The sequence below is a fragment of the Pituophis catenifer genome, unplaced genomic scaffold (assembly GCF_029215685.1).
Source record: "Pituophis catenifer annectens isolate HBS135680 unplaced genomic scaffold, rPitCat1.0.hap2 SCAF_5, whole genome shotgun sequence".
NCBI lineage: Eukaryota > Metazoa > Chordata > Lepidosauria > Squamata > Colubridae > Pituophis > Pituophis catenifer.
In genome coordinates, this window is record NW_027256885.1 from 34844008 (window position 1) to 34870000 (window position 25993).

Below are 25993 nucleotides of genomic sequence, written 5' to 3' on the forward strand. Positions count from 1 at the left end.
ATTTTGTTAGAAAACCCCTCAATCCCCTCGTTTTCACATGCCACCTCTCTGGGTCCCAAAACCCTTCCTTGAGGTGGGCCCTCGATAGTGAGGAGGGCCACATCTGCGAGAAGGGGGAATCTCGCAGCGCAAGAAGATCTGCAGTCGTATACATCTCCAAAATGCAGCCATGGAGGCCCAAAGCTCAGACAGGGGACTTCACAAAAGATGTAACACAGCCAATTGTTCATCGATGTGCTGTTGGTATCTCAACTGTCCTCCCACAACAGCAGGAGGGTCCTAAATTATCTCCTCCAATGGGGGCGACCTCCGGCCCGCCCTCTCACGGCGGAACCCCACGGGGCCGTAGATTGAGAAAGTTCTCTCACAGACAAGAGTCATGATGTAATAGAGGACCCCTCAACAGTTGCATCAGTTTGGCTGACCATGGTCGGAAGAAAGATTTATCAGTCTATCAGTCAGTCTATGAGTCACGCCAGGGGCGAAGATGGAAAATCCTTGGCAAAGTCTTAAACTCAAGATCATATTCGAGTAAGTCCCGATGAAAAAGGGAAAGAAGGGAAGGGGAAGAAGGAAGAGGGGAAGAAAAAGGGGGGGGGAGAGAGAAAATTCCCTCAATTAGGGCGAATAATAAGCCCATTTAGGCAGACACAGTACCTGGGAGGGGGAGGAGAAAAGGGCTGGTATCTATGTGACGGAAGACTCCTCCGTCACCCCCCAGCCCTACATTCCTCAGATAGTTCAGTTCTTCCGGGATAACAAATCCGAACCCCAGCCTCCATTGGATGTCACAGGGGGCCTCCAGGTCCTCTACAGCTGCTAAGATATCCCGGGAGGGGGTCTTTCTTCTCCGGTCCGTTATGCTCCTCTCAGTTTTCACCCTCTAGCAAGCTCCCCTTCTCCGGCAATAGGGCCTGAGAACAGCTCCAGTACTTCCATGGGGTGTGCCATGGCCCAGTTTAATTTCCAGATAAACACAACACAATTTTTATATTCATTTACAAATCCCATTCTATATATCCTCCTTCATCTCTAAACCCATTTCATCAATTCTATTAATTTTAAACTCCATTAATTAAAATCTAATTTTCTTGTATTTATCATCTATTACATTTTCTATTTAACACAGAATCATTTTATATTCATCTCATTTCATATTAAATAAATTTCTCCTCTTTATATCTCCCATTATTTATTTCTCCTCCGTACCTCCAACTATTGTTTGGCTGATTCCCAGCATTTTCTATTTTGGCTGATTTCCAGCATTTCTCCTCCATACCTCCACCCTTCGTTTGGCTGATTACCAGCATTTCCATTTTGGCTGATTTCCAGCATTTCTCCTCCATACCTCCCACTTTTGTTTGGCTGATTACCAGCATATTTGTTTTGGCTGTTTTACAGCATATTCTCCTCCATACCTCCTACTACTGTTTAGCTGATTCCCAACTTCCCAGCATATTTGTTTTGGCTGTTTTGTGGTATATTCTCCTATAAATCTCTACCTATTATTTAGCTGGATCCCAGCATATTTTATTATAGCTGTCTTCCACCATAATCACCTCAGTATTTCCAATTGCTTGGTTGATTCTCAGCATATTATATAAAAAAAAATTAAAAAAAGAAAAAAGAAAAAGCAGTAAGAGAGGAGGAAAAAAAAAGAAAAATAAGAAGTAAAAAAGTTGGAGAGAAAGAGAAGAAAAAAAAAAGAAAAGAAGAAGAAAAAGTAAATAACAAATAAAACACATCTTCACTCTACTCCTTCTGGATATTTCCCAACATCTTCTAATAATAATCAATTCCAAAATATATCAGTCTTATTTTACTACTCAGTTCCAAGTGGGGAAAAAGACACTGGAAACATGGTGACTGCTTGGAAAGATGGTTTATTGGTGGACAGGATCACATAGTTTGAGTTCCTGAACAGAAAAGGGCCGAGATGCTGAGTGTGCCTTGATTTTATGCCCTCTCTGAGCTTTGAACTTCTTGGGGTACAGGAAGAGTATCTTGATTGGTTGTCAGACTTCCAGGGGGTGGGGGTCTTAGCTAGCTTTGCTGGCTGATGTAATCTTCCCAGGTGCCATGTGATGAGTTTCTGTTGCTAGTGAGTTTTTGTTGCTAGATGGATCCTATTGTGTTGCAGATGATGGCCCATTGACAAAGGTGGGGGGAGGCAGGAAGCTGCTTTGTCTTTAAAACATGTTTCTCCATTTCTCATCCAGGGAAATATAATATTCTGCTTTTTTAATATTTCCTAAAATATTTCATTCTTCTAGGAGAGGGGTGGGTGTTAACTTCCTACAATTGAAGGCTACGTTCAGCCTTCAAACAGTAAGGCTGGCCCACGTAAGTGAGCAGCGCACCAGGGCCATGGACGGCATTGGTTCCTGCACCTGGCCAATTCCGATTTCACGGCCGGCCTTACTGTTGGAAGTTCAGACCTTCCAACTTCTCACGAGAGGTTGGAAGGTCTGAACTAATTTTTTTACCATAGTCCCACAGACTACTATAGTTGCTCTGCACGCGGCGACGGAGAACTGGCCCTGTGCGCGTGCCTGTGTGCCGGGATGGTTTGGGCTGGGCCAAAGTGATGCGGGCCAGACCCTTAGAGTTTCCAGGATGGCCATGCGGGCCAGATTCGGCCTCATTGTAGGCCAAATGCAGCCTGCGGGCCTTGAGTTTGACACCCCTGCTTTAGAATCTTCTTCAAAAAATGCATTTACAGATGTAGAAATTATTGTTGTCAGTTTAGTTATAAGTTTCTTTCCCAGTTCTTCAAAGTTCCTTTGAAATGTCTCAAGTGTCATACCTTTGCCTGTCATTTTGTAAATTTCACTTTTTCTTTTTCCTGCCTGGAACTTTAGTCCCCTCTAGTGTCCCATTTCTGTATTCACAAAGTCTCATGCTTTGTTCCTATTTTAAACTTTCAGCCAATGATCTCTTTCCTAATAGACTAAACAACTCATTTTCCCACAAAAATATTGTTTTATGTACTCAATTTTTCAAAAGTCTTAACAGAAGTCCTAATATTCCAAATTTGTCTGGTCCCTTAATTCACTTAAAACTTTATCAAATCGCATTCTTATTTAGCTTTTTGCCATTTATTTTTTATTCTTCAAATACTTTAAACTGTTTGTTAATTTTTCTTTTCTTTTTGGCTGAAGCATAATTAGGAAAGGTTATACTCACCAGTTAGCTTTTCAAACTTGTTGTTTGGAAGACCTGTTTTAACTATGAAATAATTGTAAATCCAAAAATGTGGTTAGACAAACCCAGTATCCTTAACTATTGAGAGTTTGATGGCTTTCCTTGTCTTCTGGTGCTCAGACCTGAATGCTCTCTGTGAACTCATGGTGAGAAGCAGCTGTGTGGAGCCCAAAAGAGTGATTTCTTGTCCTCTCCTTGTCTGAAGAGGTTCCATTGGACTGAACTTACAGCTGGTCCATTAGTTGTCACCACAGTGGCATCTCTGCTCTTTCAGAGACGTCTAGTTCTCCATTTCCTCACCTGGAAGTCCAGCTATTCCTGTATAACTTCAGTAATTGTGACTATCTCTGATTCTAACTATCTCTGATATATGGCAGGTTCGAGAACGGTTGCGAGTGGCATTAGAGCGCATTACAGTATTAGAAGAAGAGCTGGAACTGTCCAATCAACAGGTATGAAAGAGGTCTTATTCCTACTTTCAGGGATATTATAAGCACCTAAAGAGTACTCCATAAATACTTTGCCATGCAACTGTGATCTGGGGATGCTTTGAACATCAGTGATTTCACATGACTGGTGGTTGAGACTGACAAGGGAATTGAGGGGGATAGTGAGCTGGTGGAGTAAATTGGAAAAAGTTTTCCTCAGTGTTTCTCTGCAGCTGGGAGGCGCGCTGATAACCAGTCAAGGTCAACTGTCCTGGCATACCAGAAAGTACCTTTCTCTATGAAAATGGAGTCGGGTTTTTTCTTTCTTGAGTACTGAAAGGAGGCATACCTGACACCAGTTCTCAGGTTTTGGTGTGAAGCGCAGTATAACGAAACCCCTTTTCCTCTCCCTGGCTGCCCAGTGTCCATTGTCCACCAATCCAGGTCAAGCATTTCATTTTGGGAAAACAGTCTGCACCTTTTGAAAGTCTTCAGCTCATGACCTTGGGGTTGTAAGATTTCCTCAAGCTGCAAAAGGCTCATGTGAATTCCTTCTCTCCCTCCCAGCTTCCCACACATTCCAATCATACCCTTCCCACTCCTCCGTTTTTTTTGTTAAGATGGGAGCAGAAAGAGGTGTTTTGCGAGTCAACCTTGACATTGCTTTTCTGTGTCTGCTTGTGGAGACCTGGGATCCTTTGTTAAGGAAAAATATCAAAGGCTGTGAAAGATGTTGATTTATTCCAGTCAACTTCTATACAGTGTCTGATAGCAGGATCATTGCCTTTCTACTTACAGCTCCAGATCTGCATTATCTCAAAAATTCAGTTCAGTGGCCTATCTCATTCCTGAAGCCATAATACAAGGAGTTATTATGAAATACAGCCTACGGAACTTAGAGGTCAGTTCATATGTAGCACTAAGCTCAAACTATGTGGTTTGAGGTTAGTTTAGAGACTTGTGCAAACCCACTCAGAAGCTAACCTGGTATGCTTTGTTGAACTATGGGTGGCCGAGTAGATGTTGTAGAGCTGATTGAGCTGTGGTTATTTGATTTCTCAGTGTAGCATTTATCCAGGTTGTGGGAGCAAAGAGCAGGGAATGTGCTGTGGGCTATTCTTCTGCACATGCTATCCTGCTCCCCAGAAAGCCTTCCCAACCTAGGGAAAATTCTAAGACTTTTTACCTGACACTTAGTTAAGGAGACAGGCTAAGGGTACTGTTGGTAAGCCGCCCTCCTGCTGCCCAGCAACTTGATTTGAACTCACAGAAGTAGTCTCAAGTATGAAGTTGGAAAACTCTAGGACAGTGATCTTGGGGGACTTCAGTATTCATCCTAAGGTACCTTGAACAAGGTTAGCTCAATGTTTCATGATCTCTCTGACAATTACTGTCTCAAACCATTTTTAGATCGAAGATATAAAATGAAGTACACCTGTGACTTAGGTTTTACCTCATCTTGAGAGAGAAGCAGCCTGGATATTAGCATGTTGAGTTACAGTTATCCTTTGTCATGGTCAGATCATCTAAGCTCACTCACAAGCTGCCCAGATACACTCAGCATGTGAGCTGTCTCACTAGAGCAGGGGTGTCAAACTCATGTTGTTACGGCGGCATCACATGATGTATCGGGACTTTTTTCCCCTTCGCTAAGCCGGGTGTGGCCGTGGCCAGTGTGTGATGCATCCAGCCCGTGGGCCAGGAGTTTGACAGCCCTGCACTAGAGGCAAGAACATATTGGATCACTGCTACTCCACGATAAAAGGTGCTTATTGCTCTCTCCTAAGAGCAGCTGTAAGTTTCTCTGATCATTGTATGATCCATCTCATCCCCACCTACAGGCAGAAACTTAAAACTGCAAAACCTGTGGTCAAAACAGTGAAGTCTTGTACTGATGAAGCAAAGTTAGAACTACAGGCTTGCTTTGATTGCACAGACTGGAATGTGTTTGAAGCTGCTTCAGCAGACATGGATGAATTCACTGATACTGTGACATCATACGTTAGCTTTTGTGAGGACATATGTGTGCCTACCAAGAGCTTGCGTGTATATATAACAATAATAAGCCTTGGTTCACAGCTAAGCTCAAGCAGCTACGTCGTGCCAAAGAAGAAAAGGAGATAGGGTTTTGTACAATCAGGCCAGGAATGTATTAACAAGAGAGATCAGGGTAGCAAAGAGAAGCTACTCTGAAAAGCTGATAAATCAGTTCTCAGCTAATGAACCAGGAACTGTGTGGAGAAGCCTGAAGAACATCATTGGCTACAGCAGACCTCCCTCCCTTACTGAGAGTCTGTAGAGATTCTCAGTCATCCAGGTCATGGTTGTCCCAGGTCCCACCCGGACCCTGAGGACACAGATAAACGTCCAAGTGCTTCAATGACCCTCTAAAACAGGGGTGTCAAACTCACGGCCCATGGGCCAGATGTGTCACATGCTGGCTACGCCCACCTCCGGTTTAGTGAAGGGGAAAAAAGTCGTGATATGTCATGTGATGACAACGTGACGCCGCGAGTTTGACACCCCTGCTCTAAAAGGATGCAAATGACTGGCTGTCTGCAAGGAATATAAATCCTTCCATTCACCACTATCCTGTCAGACAGTGGTGGGTTTCAAATTTTTTTACTACCGGTTCTGTGGGTGTGGCTTGCTTGGTGGGTGTGGCTTGGTGGTCATGTGACTGGGCATGGCTTGGTCATGTGACTGGGTGGGCGTGGCTTGGTCATGTGACTGGGTGGGTGTGGCTGGTTGGTCATGTGACTGGGTGGGCGTGGCCAACTTGGCATCACTCACGTCAAGGGTTAGGGTTAGTGTTCGGGTGCCTGGCCTCTCCTTGCCTCAAAGGCCTCAATGAAATACAATTTCCCTGTCTATTTACTACTACTGAACATCCAAAATATACTATTTAATCCTATGTATATATATGCCATATGCCATATGTGTACATACATATTACATAGTATAGAGTGTGTATAGGCACACAAAAAGATACATTATCTACTATATATACTGTATGTGTATGTACACACACACAGCTCTTCTAAAACTATATACATTCAACCTCACTTACTACATTTGGAAAAACACACCCAGAGTCCACTTTCTGCCACACATTTAACTATAACTTCTGTACATTAGAACATTACACACACCTTCAGATGTTCTTCCTTAGCTTGCACATGACTGTTAGAGCCAGGAGAGGTCATGGATTGAGTAAAACGTGGTGAAACTCACTTAACAACGCTCTTGCTTAGCAACCAAAATTTTGGGCTCAATTGTGGTCGTAAGTCAAGGACTATCTCTGCCTTCCTCTGCATGGCAGCCTTGTCCTAGTAAATTCTTTCTCCTTTCTGGCAATTTTCCTCTCTGTTAGAGGCAGCAAAATAATCCAGACAATGTAAGGTTTCCTGCTGAAGCAGGGGGTTAGACTAGATGACCTCCAAGATCCCTTCCAGCCCTAGATTGCTGTGCTGTTTCAAAGTGTCTTCTGAAGCCACGTCTAGTGCCACGGTTTGTGGTGCTTCCTTCCTCTTCTTTCTTTCTCTCTCTCTCCCTTCCTTCCTCTTCCTTTCTCCTTTTTCTTTCTTTGTCTCTTTCTTTTTTCTTTTTCTTTCTTGTCTCTCTCTCCCTTCCTTTCTTTTTCTTTTTCTTTCTCTCTTTTTCTTTCTTTCTTTGTCTCTTTTTCTTTCTTTCTTGTCTCTCTCTCTCTCTCCCTCTTTCTTTTTTCTCTTTCTTTTTCTCTCTTTTTTCTCCCTCTTTTTCTCTTTCTCTTTCTTTCTTTCTTGTCTTTCTCTCCCCCTTCCTTCCACTTTTTTTCTTGTCTCTCTCTCTTTCTCTTTCTTAATACCCTATATGAGCCCTAGACTCCACCCACCACAAATGGATGGCTTCAGATTTTAAAACACTTTTTAAAAAATACAATAACCTGGTCAGTATCGTCATTTGACAAATTTATCCTTACCAGGAAAATTTAAGCATTTATGAGCTTCAAGTTAATCCTATTTTTTTAAAAAAATATTTTTAACTTATCAATTAAGAGCATTCTGTATTATGATAGATTTAGTCAGCCATATACTTTTGTTTGTATTTAATGTTTTACCTTTCTAATAAGTTTCTTTTTTTAGATTTAAACATTTGCTTTTTAAAATGTTTTTAACTTTGTGTATTTTATATTTTTTAGCTTTTAAAATTGTTTACATCCCACCCTTCTTATACTAGCCTAGGACTGTAATAAAAATTTGATTTACTGATTTGTGAGTTGCATGTTCATGAAGGTTAATTATGAAGTTATATATGAATTACCCGGACTCAGTCTTTTAAGTATGAAAGGCAGGGCCGGATTTTCCTATAGGCTAACTAGGCTTCAGCCTAGGGCCTCAAGATCAAGAGGGGCCTACACAGTGGTGGGATTCTGGGGGTTCGGCCGAACCCTTTGTTAAATTGCTGGCTCGCCCGCCCCTCGCCTCCCACCCGCGCGGCGCCAGCCTACCGTAGCCAGGGGTAGGCAATTGTGGCTCTTTTACAACCTGTGGCCTTCAACTCCCAGAATTCCTGAGACAGCCAAGCTGTCTCAGGAATTCTGGAAGTTGAAGTCCACAGGTTGTAAAAGAGCCACAATTGCCCACCCCTTCCCTAGCCTGAGTTCCGCTGCCTGGGATCCACGTGGGCTGCCACGTGGTTCCCCACCGGCTCCGGATGCAAGAGAGCAGGATGGAGAAAGCTGCTTCCATGCCTTCACTTGCCCTCACTCTCTGCTCTGTTGGATCGCCGGCCATTCGCTTACCCCGCCCACTCCCAATCTATTGCTGCCTCCGATGGCTAGAGGAAAAAAAAACTTCAAATTCTTGCCGCGGGGCTTCAAAGGGCCGCCCTAGAGCCAGTGGTGCAGCTGAACCCTTTGTTAAATTGCTGGCTTGCCCCACCCCTCCGCACCACTATTTATTGCCAATAAATAGTGGTGGGCGAGGGGCGGGGGAGCCAGCAATTTAACAAAGGGTTCGGTGTTTTTTTTGTAATTTTATTGGCCCATGGAGCTTCAGCAGAGGCTAATTGGCCTCCCGGCTCTCAGCTGATTTGTCTCAGCTGTTTTGCTCAGGGCTCTTCCGCTTCCTTGCAAAGAGTGCTGATTTTTTTTCCCCTACCTATGCTGAGAAACGAAACTGAAACTGCTTTGCTGTTGCTGCAAGGTTGGAAAATTAGGCAGGCAGAATTCTTTTCTTTTTCCTCACCAAAAAAGGTAGGTGCAAACAATGGGAAATTTAGGGAAAAAGAGGAGAGTTCAGGATTTTAAAACACAAAAGAAAATAAGCTCTATTTAACTAGGGAATTGTAATAATTGAGATACTATTAATTGTATATTTCTGAAAGCAGAAATGGTTAAGTTGTGGTTTGGAGGAATATATGGGGGAAATTATTTGGTTTATTATTATTGGTAAATATAATTAATTGATTTGTAAGAAATTGGATTGCATGGAAATAATTGGAATATTCATGTTCATATTGATTAATATACAAAAAAGGTAGTTATATAACTAATTGATTTATATTAAAATGTTGAATTTATATTAAACAACTAATATTACATAATTAACCAATGTGAGGATGGATATAAAAATAGATGACAGTGGGAAGGGGTATAATATAGAATAGAAGGGAAAAATTGAATTTGATTAAGATTAGAGATGAGGATGAAGGGTAATATTGGTTTTTTACAAAAATAGATGAGGAATAAATATGGCAAAAAGGAAATATAGAAATTGTAAATGTAATTGAAATGACTAAATACTGTTTAAATTTGTGAACCGGCCAAATACTCTGTTCAAAGAAAATACCTTGTATGTTTGTATGTGTGTTTCTAATTATTGTTATTTATTCATATTTGTTCTCTTTTATTCTTTAAAGTTTAACAATTCATTCTTTATCTTAATATTTTTATATTTGTTTGGGGTTGGCTTTCTTCCCTTTCATCTTTTTTATTGTACAGCAATCTTTCTCCTCAAACCTACCACCTCTCTCTTTTCTTTCCTTCTTACTTTCTCTTCCTCCCCCTCTTCTTCTCCTCCCTACTTCCTCTTCCTTTCTCCTTCTCCTCCTCTCTTCCTCCCTCTCTTACCCTCCCTCCTACTCTAATTTCCCTTCCCTTCCTTCATCCCTCTCTATTGCTGTATCCTTTTATGCATCTGGACTACTCAGAGGGCTGAAAAAGTTATTTCTGACTGGTCCTCGCACTTTTGACCAGTCCTCGAACTTACGACTGTCCTCACATTTTACGTTTTTGCCTTATCTTGTCACCATGGTGAAGAGAAGCAGTTGTGAAATGAGTGACATGGTTGTTAAGAAAGCTGCACGGGCATAAATGTGAGGATGGTCATAAGTGTGAGGACCGGTCAAAAGTGCGAGGCCCAGTCAGAAATGACTTTTTTCAGCCCTCTGGGTAGTCCTTTTGTGCATATGGACTACTCAGAGGGCTGAAAAAGTTATTTTTGACTGGTCCTTGCACTTTTGACCAGTCCTCGAACTTATGACTGTCCTCACATTTTACATTTTTGCCCTATCTTGTCACCATGGTGAAGAGAAGCAGTTGTGAAATGAGTGACATGGTTGTTAAGAAAGCTGCACGGGCATAAATGTGAGGATGGTCATAAGTGTGAGGACCGGTCAAAAGTGCGAGGCCCAGTCAGAAATGACTTTTTCAGCCCTCTGAAAAAAGTCTATGCACATAGCCACGCCCACCCAGTCACATGACAAGATACCCACGCCTACACAGTCACGTGACCAGCTAGCCACGCCCACCCAGTCACATGATTGCCAAGCCACACCCCAACTAAGCCACGCCCACAGAACCTGTTGTTAAAAAAATTGAATCCCACCACTGGGCCTACATTCCCTACATTCAAATTGTTAGCAAAATTAAAATTACACTTTCACTATAGGTGAAAGGGCCTCATAAGTGGAATAGCCTAGGGCCTCTTTTCATCTAAATCCGGCCCTGATGAAAGGTCTTCAAAAAACAAAACAAAACCAGAAAGTCCAGTTGCCTCTTGAAAAAGCACTTTTGGGACAACCGTGACATGGAAGACTGAGAATCTCCATAGATACTCTGCTCTTTATACATATATATTATTCTATCCTGAAACGTTCATAATTTTTTTTGCTACCTTCATCTAATTACCTTACTTTACCTTTTATTGTTGGCATATTATGAAACACTATTACCACATTTTTTTAGACCCTACAGAATAGTAGTGTGCAGTTATTTCACCCGATTCCTCCATCTTGAGCTTCCCAAAATTTAAAAACTTCAGTAAGAGCATCTTGCAGGTAGCACTGCTGAATATGAAACGCCAGCAAAACCTACCACTTTGCTCCTAAAGTGGCCTAGGAGAACAATCCACGTCGCTAAAAGAACCAAAAAAACAATCCACATTGCATCTGTTTTAGGGGAGGAGGTTCAATTCATCGCCCAGTTAAAGACTGAAATGAAATGCTCCAGGCTGACAGCATTGCTTCCAATGACATTCAGCTCCAGATCAGATCGGGCTTTTTTTTTTTTTTTTGCATGAAGGAGGAACACGGAGCGAACAAAAAAAAGAGCCTCCAGCCTCTGACAGATGCTGAAGCGGCCATCCCCGGTGCTGGATGCTGGGTACGCCTCTTATTTTCGTTTGACCGGTACCTCTTTGGGGCAAGGGTTGCTTTTTACAGTGTGTCAAGGAACAACAAACAGCACCCATCGCCTTGGCTGCTGCTGCCCTTACCCCACAGAGGTCCAGCAAGGCCTCACCAAAATGCCACGTGCTCTCAGGGATGCTTTCTCTTTCCCCTTCCCAGGACTGTGCTAAGCGATGGCTCATTCCCGCCCCGCCGTGCCAGCGTCACGTGAAGCAAATTAAAGGCGGCCCGCCTCTCTCTCTCCCACCCCCAAACCTCGGGAGGCTGCCGCTCCCGTCCTCACGGCCTGTGGAGGAAGAGGCCTCCACTCCACAAAGCCCTCGTGGCGGCAGGAGGGGGAAAAGAAAAAAAAAATGGCTAGGCCTCTGAAGCCTCTCGAGGGAGACGTCCTTCTGTGTGTGTGTGTGTGTGTGACGACACTGTGAGGAGAGCCAGGCGAAGGGAGCCCGGGTAACCACGCTGGCTGTGAAGCGATCGGCCCCTTCCACTGCCACTGCCGCCTCTGCTAACAGAAGTCGGAGAGGAAAAGGCAGTTGCTTCGCCGGACATTTCTCCGTGTTTCCATTCCAAGTCAGCCGTAGCCGCCACCTCCCATCTGCTGTTGGGAAGGCGATGCTTGTGGCAGATGGGAGGTGACAGCTGCGGCTGACTTGGGATGGAAACACGGAGAAACGCCTGGCAAAGCAACTGCCTTTTCCTCTCTGACTTCTGTTAGCAGAGAGAAGGCAGAGGTAGCAGCGGCAGCGGCAGTGGCAGTGGAAGGAGCCAATTGCTTCGCAGCTGGCGTGGTTACCCAGGCTCTCTTCGCCTGGCTCTCCTCACAGCACCACCACCACCACCACCACCACCACACACACACACACACACACACACACGTCTCCCTCGAGAGGCTTCAGAGGCCAAGCCATTTTTTCTTCTTTTCCCCCTCCTGCCGCCACCTCAAGGGCTTTGCGGTGCAGAGGCCTCTTCCTCCACAGGCTGCGAGGACGGGAGCGGCAGCGGCCCGAGGTTTGGGGAGGGAAGCGGGCCACATTAGAGAAAGGTAAAAGGGAAGTGGGGGGTGGGTGGGGTGGGAGAGAGAGGCAGTCAGCCTTTAATTTTCTTCGTGTGACGTTGGCGTGGCTTGTGGCTTCCCTAGATTAGCCGCTTCGAGGCTCTAGGTGAGCCAAGGTTTGTAAAACTGAGCCTATTTAACCCTTTCTTGCTCTGTGCACTTTGTCACCTTGAATTACATGGGCTGGATGTGTGACCCAACCTCGGAAGGCAAGCGGGCGTGGGGGACCGCCGGGAAGGCCGCGTGGAAGGCAGGCAAGGATAACAGGGCTGCAGGGAAGGGAGTAGGCTGCTATCTCCCTTCCCCACAACTGGGTGGCCATGCCATGCTTTCCGGCAGCCCCCATGGCCAGGCCCGCTTGCCTGCCTTCACAAGCTGGCTACGGGGACACCGGGAAGGCCATGTGGAAGGCAGGCAAGCATGTCAGGGCCGCCCAGCTTTGGGCCATGGGGAAGGGAGTAGGGAAGGCCTTTGCAAGCAGGCCTGGCCATGAGGACCACCGGGAAGGCCTCATGGAAGGCAGGAAAGCATGACAGGGCTGAGGGCCGTGGGGAAGGGAGTAGGGGAGGCAGGCTGGGATGGTGGTGGTGGGGGGGCAGGGGCAGCTAGCTAGGCTGCGACTTGCAGGCTTACCTGGCAGGCAGATCAGGGCCACTCAGTTGGGGCACAGCACTTCAGGCAGGCAAGCTGCAAGCAAGGACCCACACAGTAAAGACCCACACTTGGTGGGATGAAACCCACAAATGGAACATACAGCTAGAGGGATATAAATTATTTAAAAGAAATTGTGGAAATTGGGATCGTAGTGTTGTGGAATGGAAGGACTAAAAAACATTCCAAGGCCAGTCAGAGACAGTTTATTGCGCAAGGTTCAGAGCCAGATTTGTACCTGAAGCTTTGAACAAAGAAAGAACTCTGATACAATGGTTTTTATACATTTCTAAGACAAAGGATTCAGTGAGATCATACATTTTCCATATATGGTTAATCATGAGATCATACATCCGATTTTCCTTCTATGGTTACATATACTTGTTAATAAGTCCATCTAATTACTTAAAGCATTAATCTTAGTTTACAAAATTATCTTAGCCACACAACTTTTCTTAAGTGCTCTGAGTCGCTAATGGGAGAGTTACTACTGTCCTTGGGTAAGTTCATTAGATTAAGTAACTCTTTGTAACATATAGGTCTTTGTGTCATTCACAGTCAGGTCACTCAGATGTTTTTCCATATAGCAGTCCTTTCCTTGACATCTAGGTATCAGAAGATATATTACCACTTAAAAGGGGTTTAACTGTTTGTTAATGTAATTTCCAACAAGCACTTTCCTCTCTTATAATAATGTTAGATAGAGTCTCTCAGAGTTCATGTATCCAAGCACGTCTTTCCTTTATAATAATGTGAATAGAGAGGGTCCCCCAGAGCCCATATATCTGACTTTGTATGATTCCTGTTTTATTCACATTATTTCTTTTATCTACATTATTCTTTATTTGCTCTTTACTTCATTCCCCCCTGTGGAAGTTTTTCCATGCATAAACTTCCATTACTTCTTACACAACACTCTATGTCCCTTAATACACAAAGCCAACATATAATATCCCACAACATATGACTAATCTAGGCAAGAGATAGGTATTTCTTGATCTGCACCCTAGTAATCCTTGGAGGTACTCCCTCCATTCTTTTCCCAGACCCTATTTCGACATATGTGTCTGTTTCAGAAACTTTTTTCTTCAAGAAAGCGCTCTGTCAAAACTAATTCCTTCGCAGTCTGTATCTCTTTCACTGCTCTGATAGATAGCTGTTTCAGCACAGGGATTGCACAAGGAATAAAAGCTAGGCCTGCCACAGCCATATCAACAAGAATAACATTTGTTTAATCCATCTGGATCCAGGCAACCAAGAAAACCACCTGTCAGTTGTTTGTAACCTCTGACTTATCTTGGATGCCCTATCCTGCAAATCCTTGGCAACTTCTCTGACCACACCTGATTTATTCACATAGAAACAACAATCTTCTCATACCTCCTCTCTCTGTGGCCACAAGGTCTAAGGCACGTCGATTTTGTAGGACCACTGCTGTCAATGACTCTATCTGGTCTTGGACTTCCACCAGGGTTCCAGCAATTTGGTTCAGGCTTTCTTTTGATAATTGCTGAAACTGTATTACTGAGTGTGTTACCCCACCTACACCTGTTCCACTGCAGTTCCTATCCCCATGATTACTAATAGTGGGACTAGGATTGGTACCCATTTCTGAACATGCCCCATGAGAGGAACAGGGATGGTATGTTCTCCACTGACAACATCTATTTCAGGAAAAAGGAGTACTAGTGTGCATGTTCCGGTCCAATTTGTTGGCAAACATAAATACGTATCCCTTTCACATAAGAAGATTTACGGAAAAGGCATGTGATCGTTTGTTCCTTGCATTAGTCCAGACCCCCAAAAGCCCCCACCACAAACATTCCCGTCAGCGGCTATAATGGGACTTTTAGTGAAGGGTCCTTTTGCTTATCTCCGAGGATTGGACCTTCAAAAAGATACCATTTTGTGATGATGGCAGTTGATGGTGATGAGAAAGTGAGTGGTGTGCAGAAGGAAAAAAGATCTTTGGTTAGTTTTACATCCCTAAGGTTCATTCTAGGACCAAGGTACACTTCTGATGGACATTGTTCTTTTGTCAGGGATCCTATAGGCCTACCAGGTTTCTGATGTCTCTACACACAGGGAAGGTGACCCTATGATTTAACCAGGTTTCGACCCAATTCCAGTATCCCTGATATGCAATCTCCTCTTTTCAATTATTGTGGGGGCCCTTCTATTCCCCCCTGTACCGGGATTGTTAAACTCTTAACCTTAGGTCTAGGAGTTGGTTTAGGAATAAGGTACCCACTCCACCTTCTGATGCCACGTTGTTGGCGGGAGTGGACTTGACCCAAAGTGTCCCCATTCAGTGTCTTGATGCTGCTAGGTCCCCTGGGATTCTTGACATCTTCAAATCCTTCCGCAGAGACAAGGGGAATTTCTTGAACATCCACACAACCTGGGGAACTACTGTTCAAGCTAGCATCACTCACTAGACCCTTGGCTAATAGTACCCACAACCCCAAATAAATCATTGTGACTTTATTCCCACACCCACAAGGCCTTAAGAGCGCAAGACCCGAAGTTTACAAGTTCACCATGTTAGGAAGAGGGTTAGGGATATGTGTAACTTGGGGGTAGGGCAATATCAATTGTATTAAACAATACCAACAGAAGGGCTAAAGTAGCTGTTGCCCAGAGTCCCCACACCCCAATCTTCCTCAACCATGAGTGTTTTTAATAAGTGCTTACTGGATACTATCACTGTTAATGGGTTTTACATTACAAACTACAGCAATGGAATGTTGTCTTCCTCCGTTCCAAGCTTCGGCTGTGCGTAGAGAACCAGCTTCCGGGGTGGTTCAGCAAAGCTTGACGATCACCACCGCGCGTTGAGTGCCCGTTACCGGTAGGGCTCAGCAGGATGTCTTCTTGAACCTCAACACCAAGGGCTGGTCAGTTGTTGTCACCTGGTATGTGGCTGGATCACTTTGGTCTGCGGGCTTCAGTCTTGTCCAGTGAATCCAGGACCGTCCTCCTAAGATCTTAAAAGCACAATTACAAAACCAATACATCTGGGAGAGCGCGCAAAGGGATCTGAGCAGTTGTAGTCCTCTTCAGTTGGGAAACAGCATAGGCAACCACTCAATCTTTCCACTCCTTTGGGGCTGGCATGGGCCCTTTCACTTCCTTCCAGGAACATCCAATCATCATGGTGGAATTTATGGACTGGAAACTTCAAAGGTGGTGTTTGGGCTAATAGTCCTTGTTTCCTAAAAACTTTAAAATATCTGGACAGTTTATACATATATTGTTTCAATACTTTGTCTCTGGTTTCCAGAAAATTAATGCATATGCTTCCTGTAGTGAAAACTACTCCAAACAACAGTTCATATGATGATAATCTTTCTAGGTTGGGTATAATAAAACTCTTGACACTACTGTTGCTGTAGCATTTCTGCAGAAAAAAGCTTCAACCCACCCTGTGAGGTGGTCCACTATGACCAATAAATATTTTACTCTCCCCACTTTTGGCAATTCTGTAAAATCCACATGAATACATTGAAATGGTCTTAAAGCTGGTGGTCTCCCACCCATCTGTTGTTTCCTGACAGCTTCAAACATTTGTTTATAATTGATGTTACTAAAGGATATATCCCAATACAACCATAGCTTTTTAAAAGTTCATCTGCATAGCTTGAATTCCCCAATGACTCCACCCATATTTTGCCAAATGAATGCACTATCCCAAATGCATACAGTATCCAGCATACATCAGCATCCCCATACAGTCTCCAGTATCCCCCCTCCCTTTTTTTTTTTTTTTTTTTAATGTGCCGCCCTTCTCCGGGAGACTCAGGATTATAATGCGTTAAGCAATAGCCTTCATAAAGTCAGCTTATTGCCCCCACAAACTGGGTCCTCAATTCACCTACCTTAGAAAGGATGGAAGGCTGAGTCAACCTGGAACCTGGTGAGATTCGAATTGACAGTAAGTGCAGACAGCTGGTGTTAAATTACAATGCATTTGTCTATTGAGCTATCCAGGCTCCCTGTCCATAGAGCTTAATTTAATGAATACAATTCAAAGTTTTGAGCAGACCAATTTCGAGGCAAACCCCTTGTTTCCAGGATTTTTCCGTACTCCCCCTTCCACCGTAGAGGAACCATTTATACAAATTGCTTCTCCTTTCTCCAGGGGGTGTTTCTCCAAATCAGGTCTTATTTTTGTTTGTAAATCAATCACTTCAGCACCATAATGTTCTAATCCAAACTGATCCATTGATCTGGTGTTGGTTAAGAACTGTGCTTGATTCAAATTGTGATCTATCAAGTCTGTCTGCTGCATTAAAATTGTTTCATTTGTGTGTGTGTGTGTGTGTGTATGTGTGTGTTTTCAAAGAGATTGAATGGCTTTTCCAAGTTTGGTAAACTTAATACAGGAGCCTTGGTCAAAGCTTGTTTCAAATTTTCAAGGCTCCCTCTTTCATGTCCCTCCCATTTGAAACTCCAAGGTCCAGATACAATTAATTTTGCATAGAACTATTTTAATTTTTTGCTTGTTTATAGATAGAGGCTGAGACGCTACTCCTGTCAGAAGGAAAAAGAAGCCTTTCCCTTTAAGGATTGTTGAAAGGCAGAGCTTTCCCTTCCTGAATTCCAAACTCCCGGCTGGGAGATTACTTCGAAATGATTGGAGGTCAGCTGCTTGAGAGTAGAATCAGTTTATTGTTTCTGGGGAGGCAGGCAAGAAACAAACACAAGCACAGCGTTCCGAGGCTAGCCTGTCGTAACTGTAAGAGTAACCCTTTTTCCCTTCCCCCCCAAAAAAAAACATCTTTTGATTTGGCGTGTGAATTCTTTATTTTGTGGGTGTGTGGTTTTATGGTGGTTAAATGTCTTTGTTTGTGATTAGGTTCTTCTGTCCTGGATCTGGCAAATAAGTAATAGTTGTATAGTCCACTCTCTGTTTTTCCTAACCCTTTGTAGTTGTTCGTTCCCTATAATTATTCAGCTTGCCATCTCTGTGTTTTAGTGAATATCTCCCTTTTATAAACAAATTAGCTCCTTCTTCGAAAGGAACAACAATTTATGCTGCTAACAATCAAACAAACAAATCTGAAATATATCAAACTTTAGTTTCAATTCTCTGCCTTTAGTAAAATGCAAGTCAGATTAAAAAAATCTTTCAAAATCATTTCTTTTATATAGGTTTAATTAAGCGTTTTAAACCTCAAAAATTTCCAGAAAAAAATAAAATCAAAATTGTATTCAGAGCAGAAAAGCTTTCATATGCAAATTAAAGAGATCAGCAGCAAAAACCACATTAGCCGATCTTTCCCCCTCCTTTCTCTGCTCTTTCAGCAGAGAGAGAGATGTCCGCTGAAAAAAAAAAAATCCAACAGCCCACCCTTTTCCTGCTTCTCACTCCCAAAGGAAAAGGTGGGGGGGGAGAGGAAAAAAAAACGTTTTACAGCAGGCAATCAAGCCTCCCTTCATTCAGCATTCACCTGCTTCATTCAGCATTCTTCCAACAAGGCAACCCATTCTGCATTTCTCTCTAACCTCCACAATTCACAGACATTTCCCACAAATTATATGAAGGGGAATTAAAGTGCATTTTCACCAACTTTTACCCTCAACACACTTCACATTCACGCTGCAATCAAACTGCGTACACCAATCTCACATGCAAAAAATCTCACTTCATGCAAACCAATCATTACAATTATTCAAGCACAAGTTTACTTAATTTGCTGGCCAGCCAAACAATCAATTCAACTCCATTCAATTTTACACACTATCATTATATATATATTTTTAACAGAAATCACACCAAATTGATCAAGTCAAATTATCTGACACTTCCCATTTAGACAGGCTTCCCTCTTTACGGCCTGCTAAACCCCGGGTGGGAAGAACAGTAAACAATGTCTTGTTTATTCTTAGTTAAGAATGGCAATTTATCAGAAACTTTATAACACTGCAATTAGTTATTTTCTCTTACCACGCATAAAATCACACATTTTTTTAAAAAAAAAACTTTTATTGCATAAGGTTTTCTTTCTCCCCTTTCTTTAGTTTTCATCAAACAGACCCTAGCAAACTCTGCCTGATACTTGAGTAATTAAGGGCGGTTTTTCTTTTTGTCTTCCACTGATCAATATTATTACCACCCTTCTAACAACACTACCCCTGGCTCACGACGCTGGACGTTCCGACAGTCGTCTATGAGAACCGCAGAGGTTTAACCACCCGCACAATCCCACACAATACTTAATTAAATACTTTAAATACTTAATTCCAGAGACTTCAGAATGCCATCTGGTCTCCCAGGAGAGTGATCAGGTCCCCTCTGCCACCCCTTTAACGGGTGGGTACTCTAAACAGAGAGACTTTAACTCTCTGATTTATACTTACCTGTTTTCTTTTTCCTTTTTTTCTTTCTTTCTTTAAGGTCTCTGTGTCTGGCTAGCCTTTAAGGATCCTTGACTAGCCTGTTTCGCCAGCGGGTTACGGCACCTCCTCACCGAAAAGTTCCGTGGACTTCAAAGGAGTCCTAATGGCCGGCCAGTGGATTTTCCTTGGGGAGGCGTCGGTTCCGCTGGGGCAGGCTGTCTGGCAGAACAAAAGTTCTTTGTCCTCTAGTCCCATCTGCCAGGGTGCCATAAATGTTGTGGAATGGAAGGACTAAAAAACATTCCAAGGCCAGTCAGAGACAGTTTATTGCGCAAGGTTCAGAGCCAGATTTGTACCTGAAGCTTTGAACAAAGAAAGAACTCTGATACAATGGTTTTTATACATTTCTAAGACAAAGGATTCAGTGAGATCATACATTTTCCATATATGGTTAATCATGAGATCATACATCCGATTTTCCTTCTATGGTTACATATACTTGTTAATAAGTCCATCTAATTACTTAAAGCATTAATCTTAGTTTACAAAATTATCTTAGCCACACAACTTTTCTTAAGTGCTCTGAGTCGCTAATGGGAGAGTTACTACTGTCCTTGGGTAAATTCATTAGATTAAGTAACTCTTTGTAACATATAGGTCTTTGTGTCATTCACAGTCAGGTCACTCAGATGTTTTTCCATATAGCAGTCCTTTCCTTGACATCTAGGTATCAGAAGATATATTACCACTTAAAAGGGGTTTAACTGTTTGTTAATGTAATTTCCAACAAGCACTTTCCTCTCTTATAATAATGTTAGATAGAGTCTCTCAGAGTTCATGTATCCAAGCACGTCTTTCCTTTATAATAATGTGAATAGAGAGGGTCCCCCAGAGCCCATATATCTGACTTTGTATGATTCCTGTTTTATTCACATTATTTCTTTTATCTACATTATTCTTTATTTGCTCTTTACTTCAGTAGAAACACCCAGGAGCATAGAAGAGTCCAAAGGCAGATGCATGAATAACTGTGATAAATGTATTTATTCATATAACAAAACATATTAACTATATACAAAGGCTGTCTTAATATCCATTAGGATAGGGGGCACACAGCGTGTGTGACTACCCCTATCAAAGATCATGTCTCATGGAGAACAAACGTAAAAGAGAGCTTGGTGGAAAGGTTAGAGGGGGTTTTATACTCGGTGTAAGCCCCTCCTCTCCACATAGGGGTGGGGGCACTTTCTGCCTCCACTAGTGTCCGTATGATATATGTGCCAATGGCTTGCAAATACTTGACAGTTCCCCTCCTTGCGAGCCAATGGCATGCAAACATACAAATGCAATGCACAACAGATTTTACCCTGTGAGACATAACTTTTTACACAGATCTTTGTGCCTATCTGCTGGTAGAGGTTTTGTGAAAATATCAGCTGTTTGATATTTGGTCTGACAATGTGATAAAGATATAAACCCCATCTCTACTAGTTGCCTAACATTTTGATAGCGGATATCAATATGTCTGGACCTTTTTCCCCAGGCTTTGGCAATGCCTATGGCCCCGGTGTTGTCTTCTATAATTTGGATGGGCAAAGTCGGTGGTGTCCAGATGCTAGAAATTAAGGCATCAAACCATATCAGATCGTTCCCTGCCTCTGATAAGCATGCATATTCAGCCTCAGCGGTGGAGCACGAAACAAATTTCTGTTGCCCCACATGCCAATGGATGGGTGCCTCATTTAATAGTACCAAGAAGCCCGAAGTACTCCTACGTGTCTTGGTATCTCCGGCCCAGTCCGCATCCGCGAAGCATTTTAATTGGGCCTTGTCTCTATTCTCAGGTTCCAAGCGAAGCACGTAATCTGCTGTGGTCTTGAGATACCTTAATAGCTTTTTAATGGCCAACCAGTGGAACTGGGTAGGATGTTCCACTTGTCTAGATAGCAGATTTACGGCCAGGGCAATATCTGGACGGCTCCAGTTACTTATATATAGTAATGAGCCGATCACTGACCTAAATAGAGTATTATTTTGGAACTCTGGGCTATCCTTGTGTGCCAATCCGTAATAGTCGGTCTGCATTGGGATAGCTGTTGGCTTGCTATCTTCCATTTTACATTTCACCAAGAGTTCCTCTATCTTTTCCTTTTGGGAGAGAGCAAAACCTTTTGGTGTAGTGATGATTTGTACGCCTAGGTACTTGTCTACATATCCTAAAGACTTTAGAGTGAACTTTTTTTGTAGGGTCCTGGCAAATATAATACTTCCCCCCTTGTCAGGCCCTATATATAAAAGATCATCAACATACACTAGGACTTTCTCCAGCCCCCCTTTGGTATCCCTTGTGAAGGTACATTTATCAGCTGGAGATGGATGGAAACCCAGTGATTTGAGAGTTTTAGTTAGGCATTTGTACCACAGTCTGCCTGATTGTTTGAGGCCGTACAAACTTTTCTTAAGAAGCCAGGTGTGGCCTTCCTGCCGTTGAAATCCGGGGGCACCTCTGACGTAAATTTCTTGTTTTAGATGTGCGTGTAAATAAGCAGTTTGCACATCAAATTGAAAAATGTGTTCCCCATGTGCTGCTGCAGTGACCAAAGCAGCCCTCACACTTTCCGCTCTCACGGTGGGGGAGTATGTTTCATCAAAGTCCTGCAAGTAGCGCTGTGCGTAGCCTTGTGCTACCAGCCGGGCCTTATAGAGGAGTTTGTTGTTGGGCATTGGCTTGACCTTGTAGACCCAACGGGTGCCAATTGCTTTCCTCTTTTTGGGGACTTCCATGGGGATGAAGACTTTCAATTTTTTGAGACTGTCCATTTCCCGCTCCATTGCCACCCTCCACCTGCGCTGTTCTTCCTCGGGAAGCTGGAGGACATCTGAGTACGTTTTAGGGGCCATGGTAACGCTGTTGACTGAGGCAACACAGCCAATGTCCAACCTTTTGGGTGGCACCCCTTTATTGGAGCGTTTTGACCGTCTGGGAAATTGCCACTCACCATCATCATTGTCATCCGGAGCATCGGTGTCAGAATTGGAGCTGCCGGAGGTATCTTTCCAATCAAAATGGGGCGGGCCTCTGTCCCAGGCGCTGCGAAGATATGGTCGCTTAGGTGAGGCAGGAGGTGTGAAGTCACCCAGGGATTCCTTGTCTGAATCATCAGAGTCAGGTAGGGATTCATCACCATCTGGATCTTCGCTGGTCAGTTGCTTGGAGTTTGTCGGTTCATCCTCTTCAGGTGGTGCTGCTTGTTCAGTGTCGCTTCTAATAGGGGAACAACCGGGTTCATTGGAATGAATTTTTGACCAATTTGACCCCTCCTCAAAGGAAGCTGATCTAGAGACAATGACAAGGTTATTTTTGTCTACAAACCTAGAGGCCTTGCTGCCGGTTGCATAACCTATAAATCTGAGCCTCCTTGATGCCTTGCCCCCCTTTCTTCTGAGGTGCTTGGGAATATGGACCCAGGCATAGGAACCAAAAATTCTCAGGTGTGAGAGGCTAGGTTTCCTTCCATGGACCAGGAAGTATGGGGTTTGGTTAATGGCACTACTCCACGTCCTGTTGACTAGATAATTAGCCATTTTGACCGCTTCTGCCCAAAAAACTTGGCTCATGTCAGCATCTGCAAGTAGGCAGTTCATGACATTCTGCAGCACGCCATTTCTCCTTTCTGCAATACCATTCTCGGACAGAGTTCGAGGGGATGATTTAAAATGGAGGATACCTCTCTCCTTCATCCACTTTTCAAAAATCTTGGATGTAAACTCAGTCCCCCTATCACTCTGCACCTGAGCGATGCACACCTTGTGTTGCATTTGGATCTGGTTGTAAAGATATTTGAAGTTGGTAAAGACTTCAGTTTTGTCCTTTAAAATAAATACGTGGCCATAACGAGAGTAATCATCTACTACCGTTAAAAAATAACGCCCCCTACCAAGGGAGGGTCTAAAAGGACCAACCAAATCCATGTGTACCAGCTGATAAGGGTACCTTGCACGACGGGAAGAGACCTTAGGTATAGCAGCAGTTTTTGATTTTGCTGCCTTACAGATGGCACATTCCAAATAGGTATTACAATTCTTTATCTTAAGCCCATCAGAAAAATCTTGCATTTTCTTAATAACCGGGAAGCTGGCATGGCCGAGCCTGCGGTGTAATATATGAGCACAATCCAAATGTAAAGGTTTACCCATGCATACTTTGTCAACCTTATGTATCTTACCATTACAAGCCTTGGTCTGTTCAGTAATGAGAGTAGGCACTGGATTAATGGTCACCTTAGAGTTCCTCAGGGTTGGCTGAGGAGTTGTGACCTTAATGGGCTCAGCCTTAATGGCTTTGGATGTCCTAGGAGCTGGTTTAAAAGCTTCATTGGTTTTAGGTCCAGGGTCCTTGGGTTTGGACCACCTGGGGGCTGGCACAGAACCTTTCTGCTCTATCTGGGCGTTAGCTCCCTGAGCCCTCTTGTTAGGTTTCTTGTGCCTTTTGACCTTTGCTTTTGGGGAAAAATAAGGCAAATTGTTGATTTTTACAATATCGTCAACAACACCTCCATTTTCGAAAACATAACCTCCACCCTTCTCAAAAACCAGTTTTACATTTTTATCCTCAGTCAATTTTAAGATGCTTAAAAGGTTGTTCTTGATTGAGGGAACATACAGTGCCCCTGTGACATCTCCTATACCAGGCACATTGATCACGCCTTCCCCAGTTACCTCTGCCTTGTCCCCAGTGGCAACTTTTACTGAGGACTTGAGTGGGTGTAAAACCTTAAATTGTTGCTTCGTGTTGGCTATATGCGTTGATGCACCTGAATCAAGAAGCCACAGCCCCTCAGCATCCTTTACGTGGGAGGTGTGGTTGTCACTAGTGACACTACAGTATTGGTATCCTTTATGACCACCTCCCCCTCTTCCACGGCCTCTTTTATTTTTATTGTGCTTAAGTCCAGCCGTGTTGGCCCTAGAGCGAGGGCACTCCCTTTTAAAGTGACCTTGTGAAGTGGTTCGGGAATAACGAGAGGCACAACCAAGCAAGTGACAACAGCTCTTTAATTTACAGTGAGACTTCAGCAAAAACTCAGAGGCTGCAGCCCTCCTTATATACAATCCTGGAGGGACTGTCAGCCAATCAGAAACGTAGGCAAGTTTGAAACTCCCGCTTAAAAGTATCAATACATAACACCCCTCCCTACCCAGAAGGCACTAACATTCAAAAATTTACATAAGTACACACAAAATCTCGCAGGTGCCCAGGCCGAGTTCTCGTCCTAGTTGACCTGCGCAGTTCAGTGTTTGGTGGGGCGTCGAGCTGGTCGGAGGGACTTTCTGTCTCTCCCGGCTCCGCCAATGGAACCTCCTGGATTTTGTCCGGGGCGTGGTTATCCCCGGTTGGGAGTGGCGACTCGCTGGGGCAGCGCTGGAACCAGGGCTTGTCAGCTAAGTATTCTCGCGAACCTGGGCTTGAGTTAGCTGTTTTGGGAAAGTTGTTAGAGTTAGGCTCAGAGATGTCTAAATTTATGTTTGCTTCGCCGACTACCCTTTTTCTCAGTTGGTCTATGTGGCACTTCCAGAGTCTGTCTACCCCAACGTCTACCGTATAAGATTTTGGGCCTGTTATGCCCACTATGGTTCCTGCAACCCATAGCGGTCTGCTGGCATAGTTCCGAGCGAACACCGGGGACCCAACCTGAAACTGTCTTAGTCCAGAGGTCTCTCCCTTGAAGTTTTCATGCGAATAGTTGGGGTGAAGCCTATCTAACACGCACCGAAGCTTCCTGCCCATGAGGAGCTCTGCTGGGCTTCTCCCTGTGGCTGTGCATGGTGTAGCATGCTGGACAGCTAAGAATTGGTCTATCCTGGCCTGCCAGTCTCCGTTATCTAGTCTGGATAGGGCCTCTTTGGCCGTTCTTACAAAGCGTTCGGCCAATCCGTTAGAAGCCGGGTGGAACGGGGCCGATAGGGCATGGCGGATGCCCAGTCCGGCCAAGTATCCCTCGAAAAGGGTTGCTGTGAATTGAGGGCCGTTGTCAGATACTAGAGTATCCGGTAGGCCATGTGTGGCAAACAGCTTGCGAAGGGCTTTAATAACAGCCTCGGCTGTGGTAGAGGGCATTAGAATTATTTCAAGCCATTTCGAAAAGGCATCTACTACAATTAAAAATGTTTGCCCATGGAAAGGGCCAGCAAAATCTATATGGATCCTTCCCCATGGCCCTTTTGGTTTCTCCCACTCTCGGATGGGTGCTACCGGGGGATCAGGGCGAGACTCCTGGCAGGGTCTGCACTTTCCCACCCACTCGGAGATAACTTGGTCCATGTTGGGCCACCATACATAACTGCGGGCTAAACTTTTCATTCTGACAATGCCCGGATGCCCTTCGTGCAGCAATTCTAAGACCCTTGTTCGTAATTTTGTTGGCACTACCACCCTGTCACCCCACAACAAACAACCACCTTGCGTAAACAGTTCGTTTCATTTGTTTACAAAACCCTGGTAGTCCCCCCCGTCCACCTTGACCGTCCACCCTTTCAGCACCCACCCCATCACAGTACGAATGATCGGGTCCCTGGCTGAGGCTTTTGCCACTTCGGCAGAGGAAATAGGTCCCAAAGTTAATGTGTCCAGTAGAAGGACGGA

The 25993-nt window shown here is 43.9% G+C and overlaps 1 protein-coding gene across 1 annotated transcript in view; it reads left to right on the forward strand.

Annotated features, from left to right (window-relative positions):
* PPFIA3 (PTPRF interacting protein alpha 3) overlaps window positions 1–25993 on the forward strand; it is a 404830-nt gene that overhangs the window by 116263 nt on the left and 262574 nt on the right. Inside the window, exon 4 of the mRNA XM_070944575.1 lies at window positions 3582–3656. Within this exon, the coding sequence (XP_070800676.1) occupies window positions 3582–3656 (75 nt within the window). The remainder of the gene's footprint in view (window positions 1–3581; window positions 3657–25993) is intronic.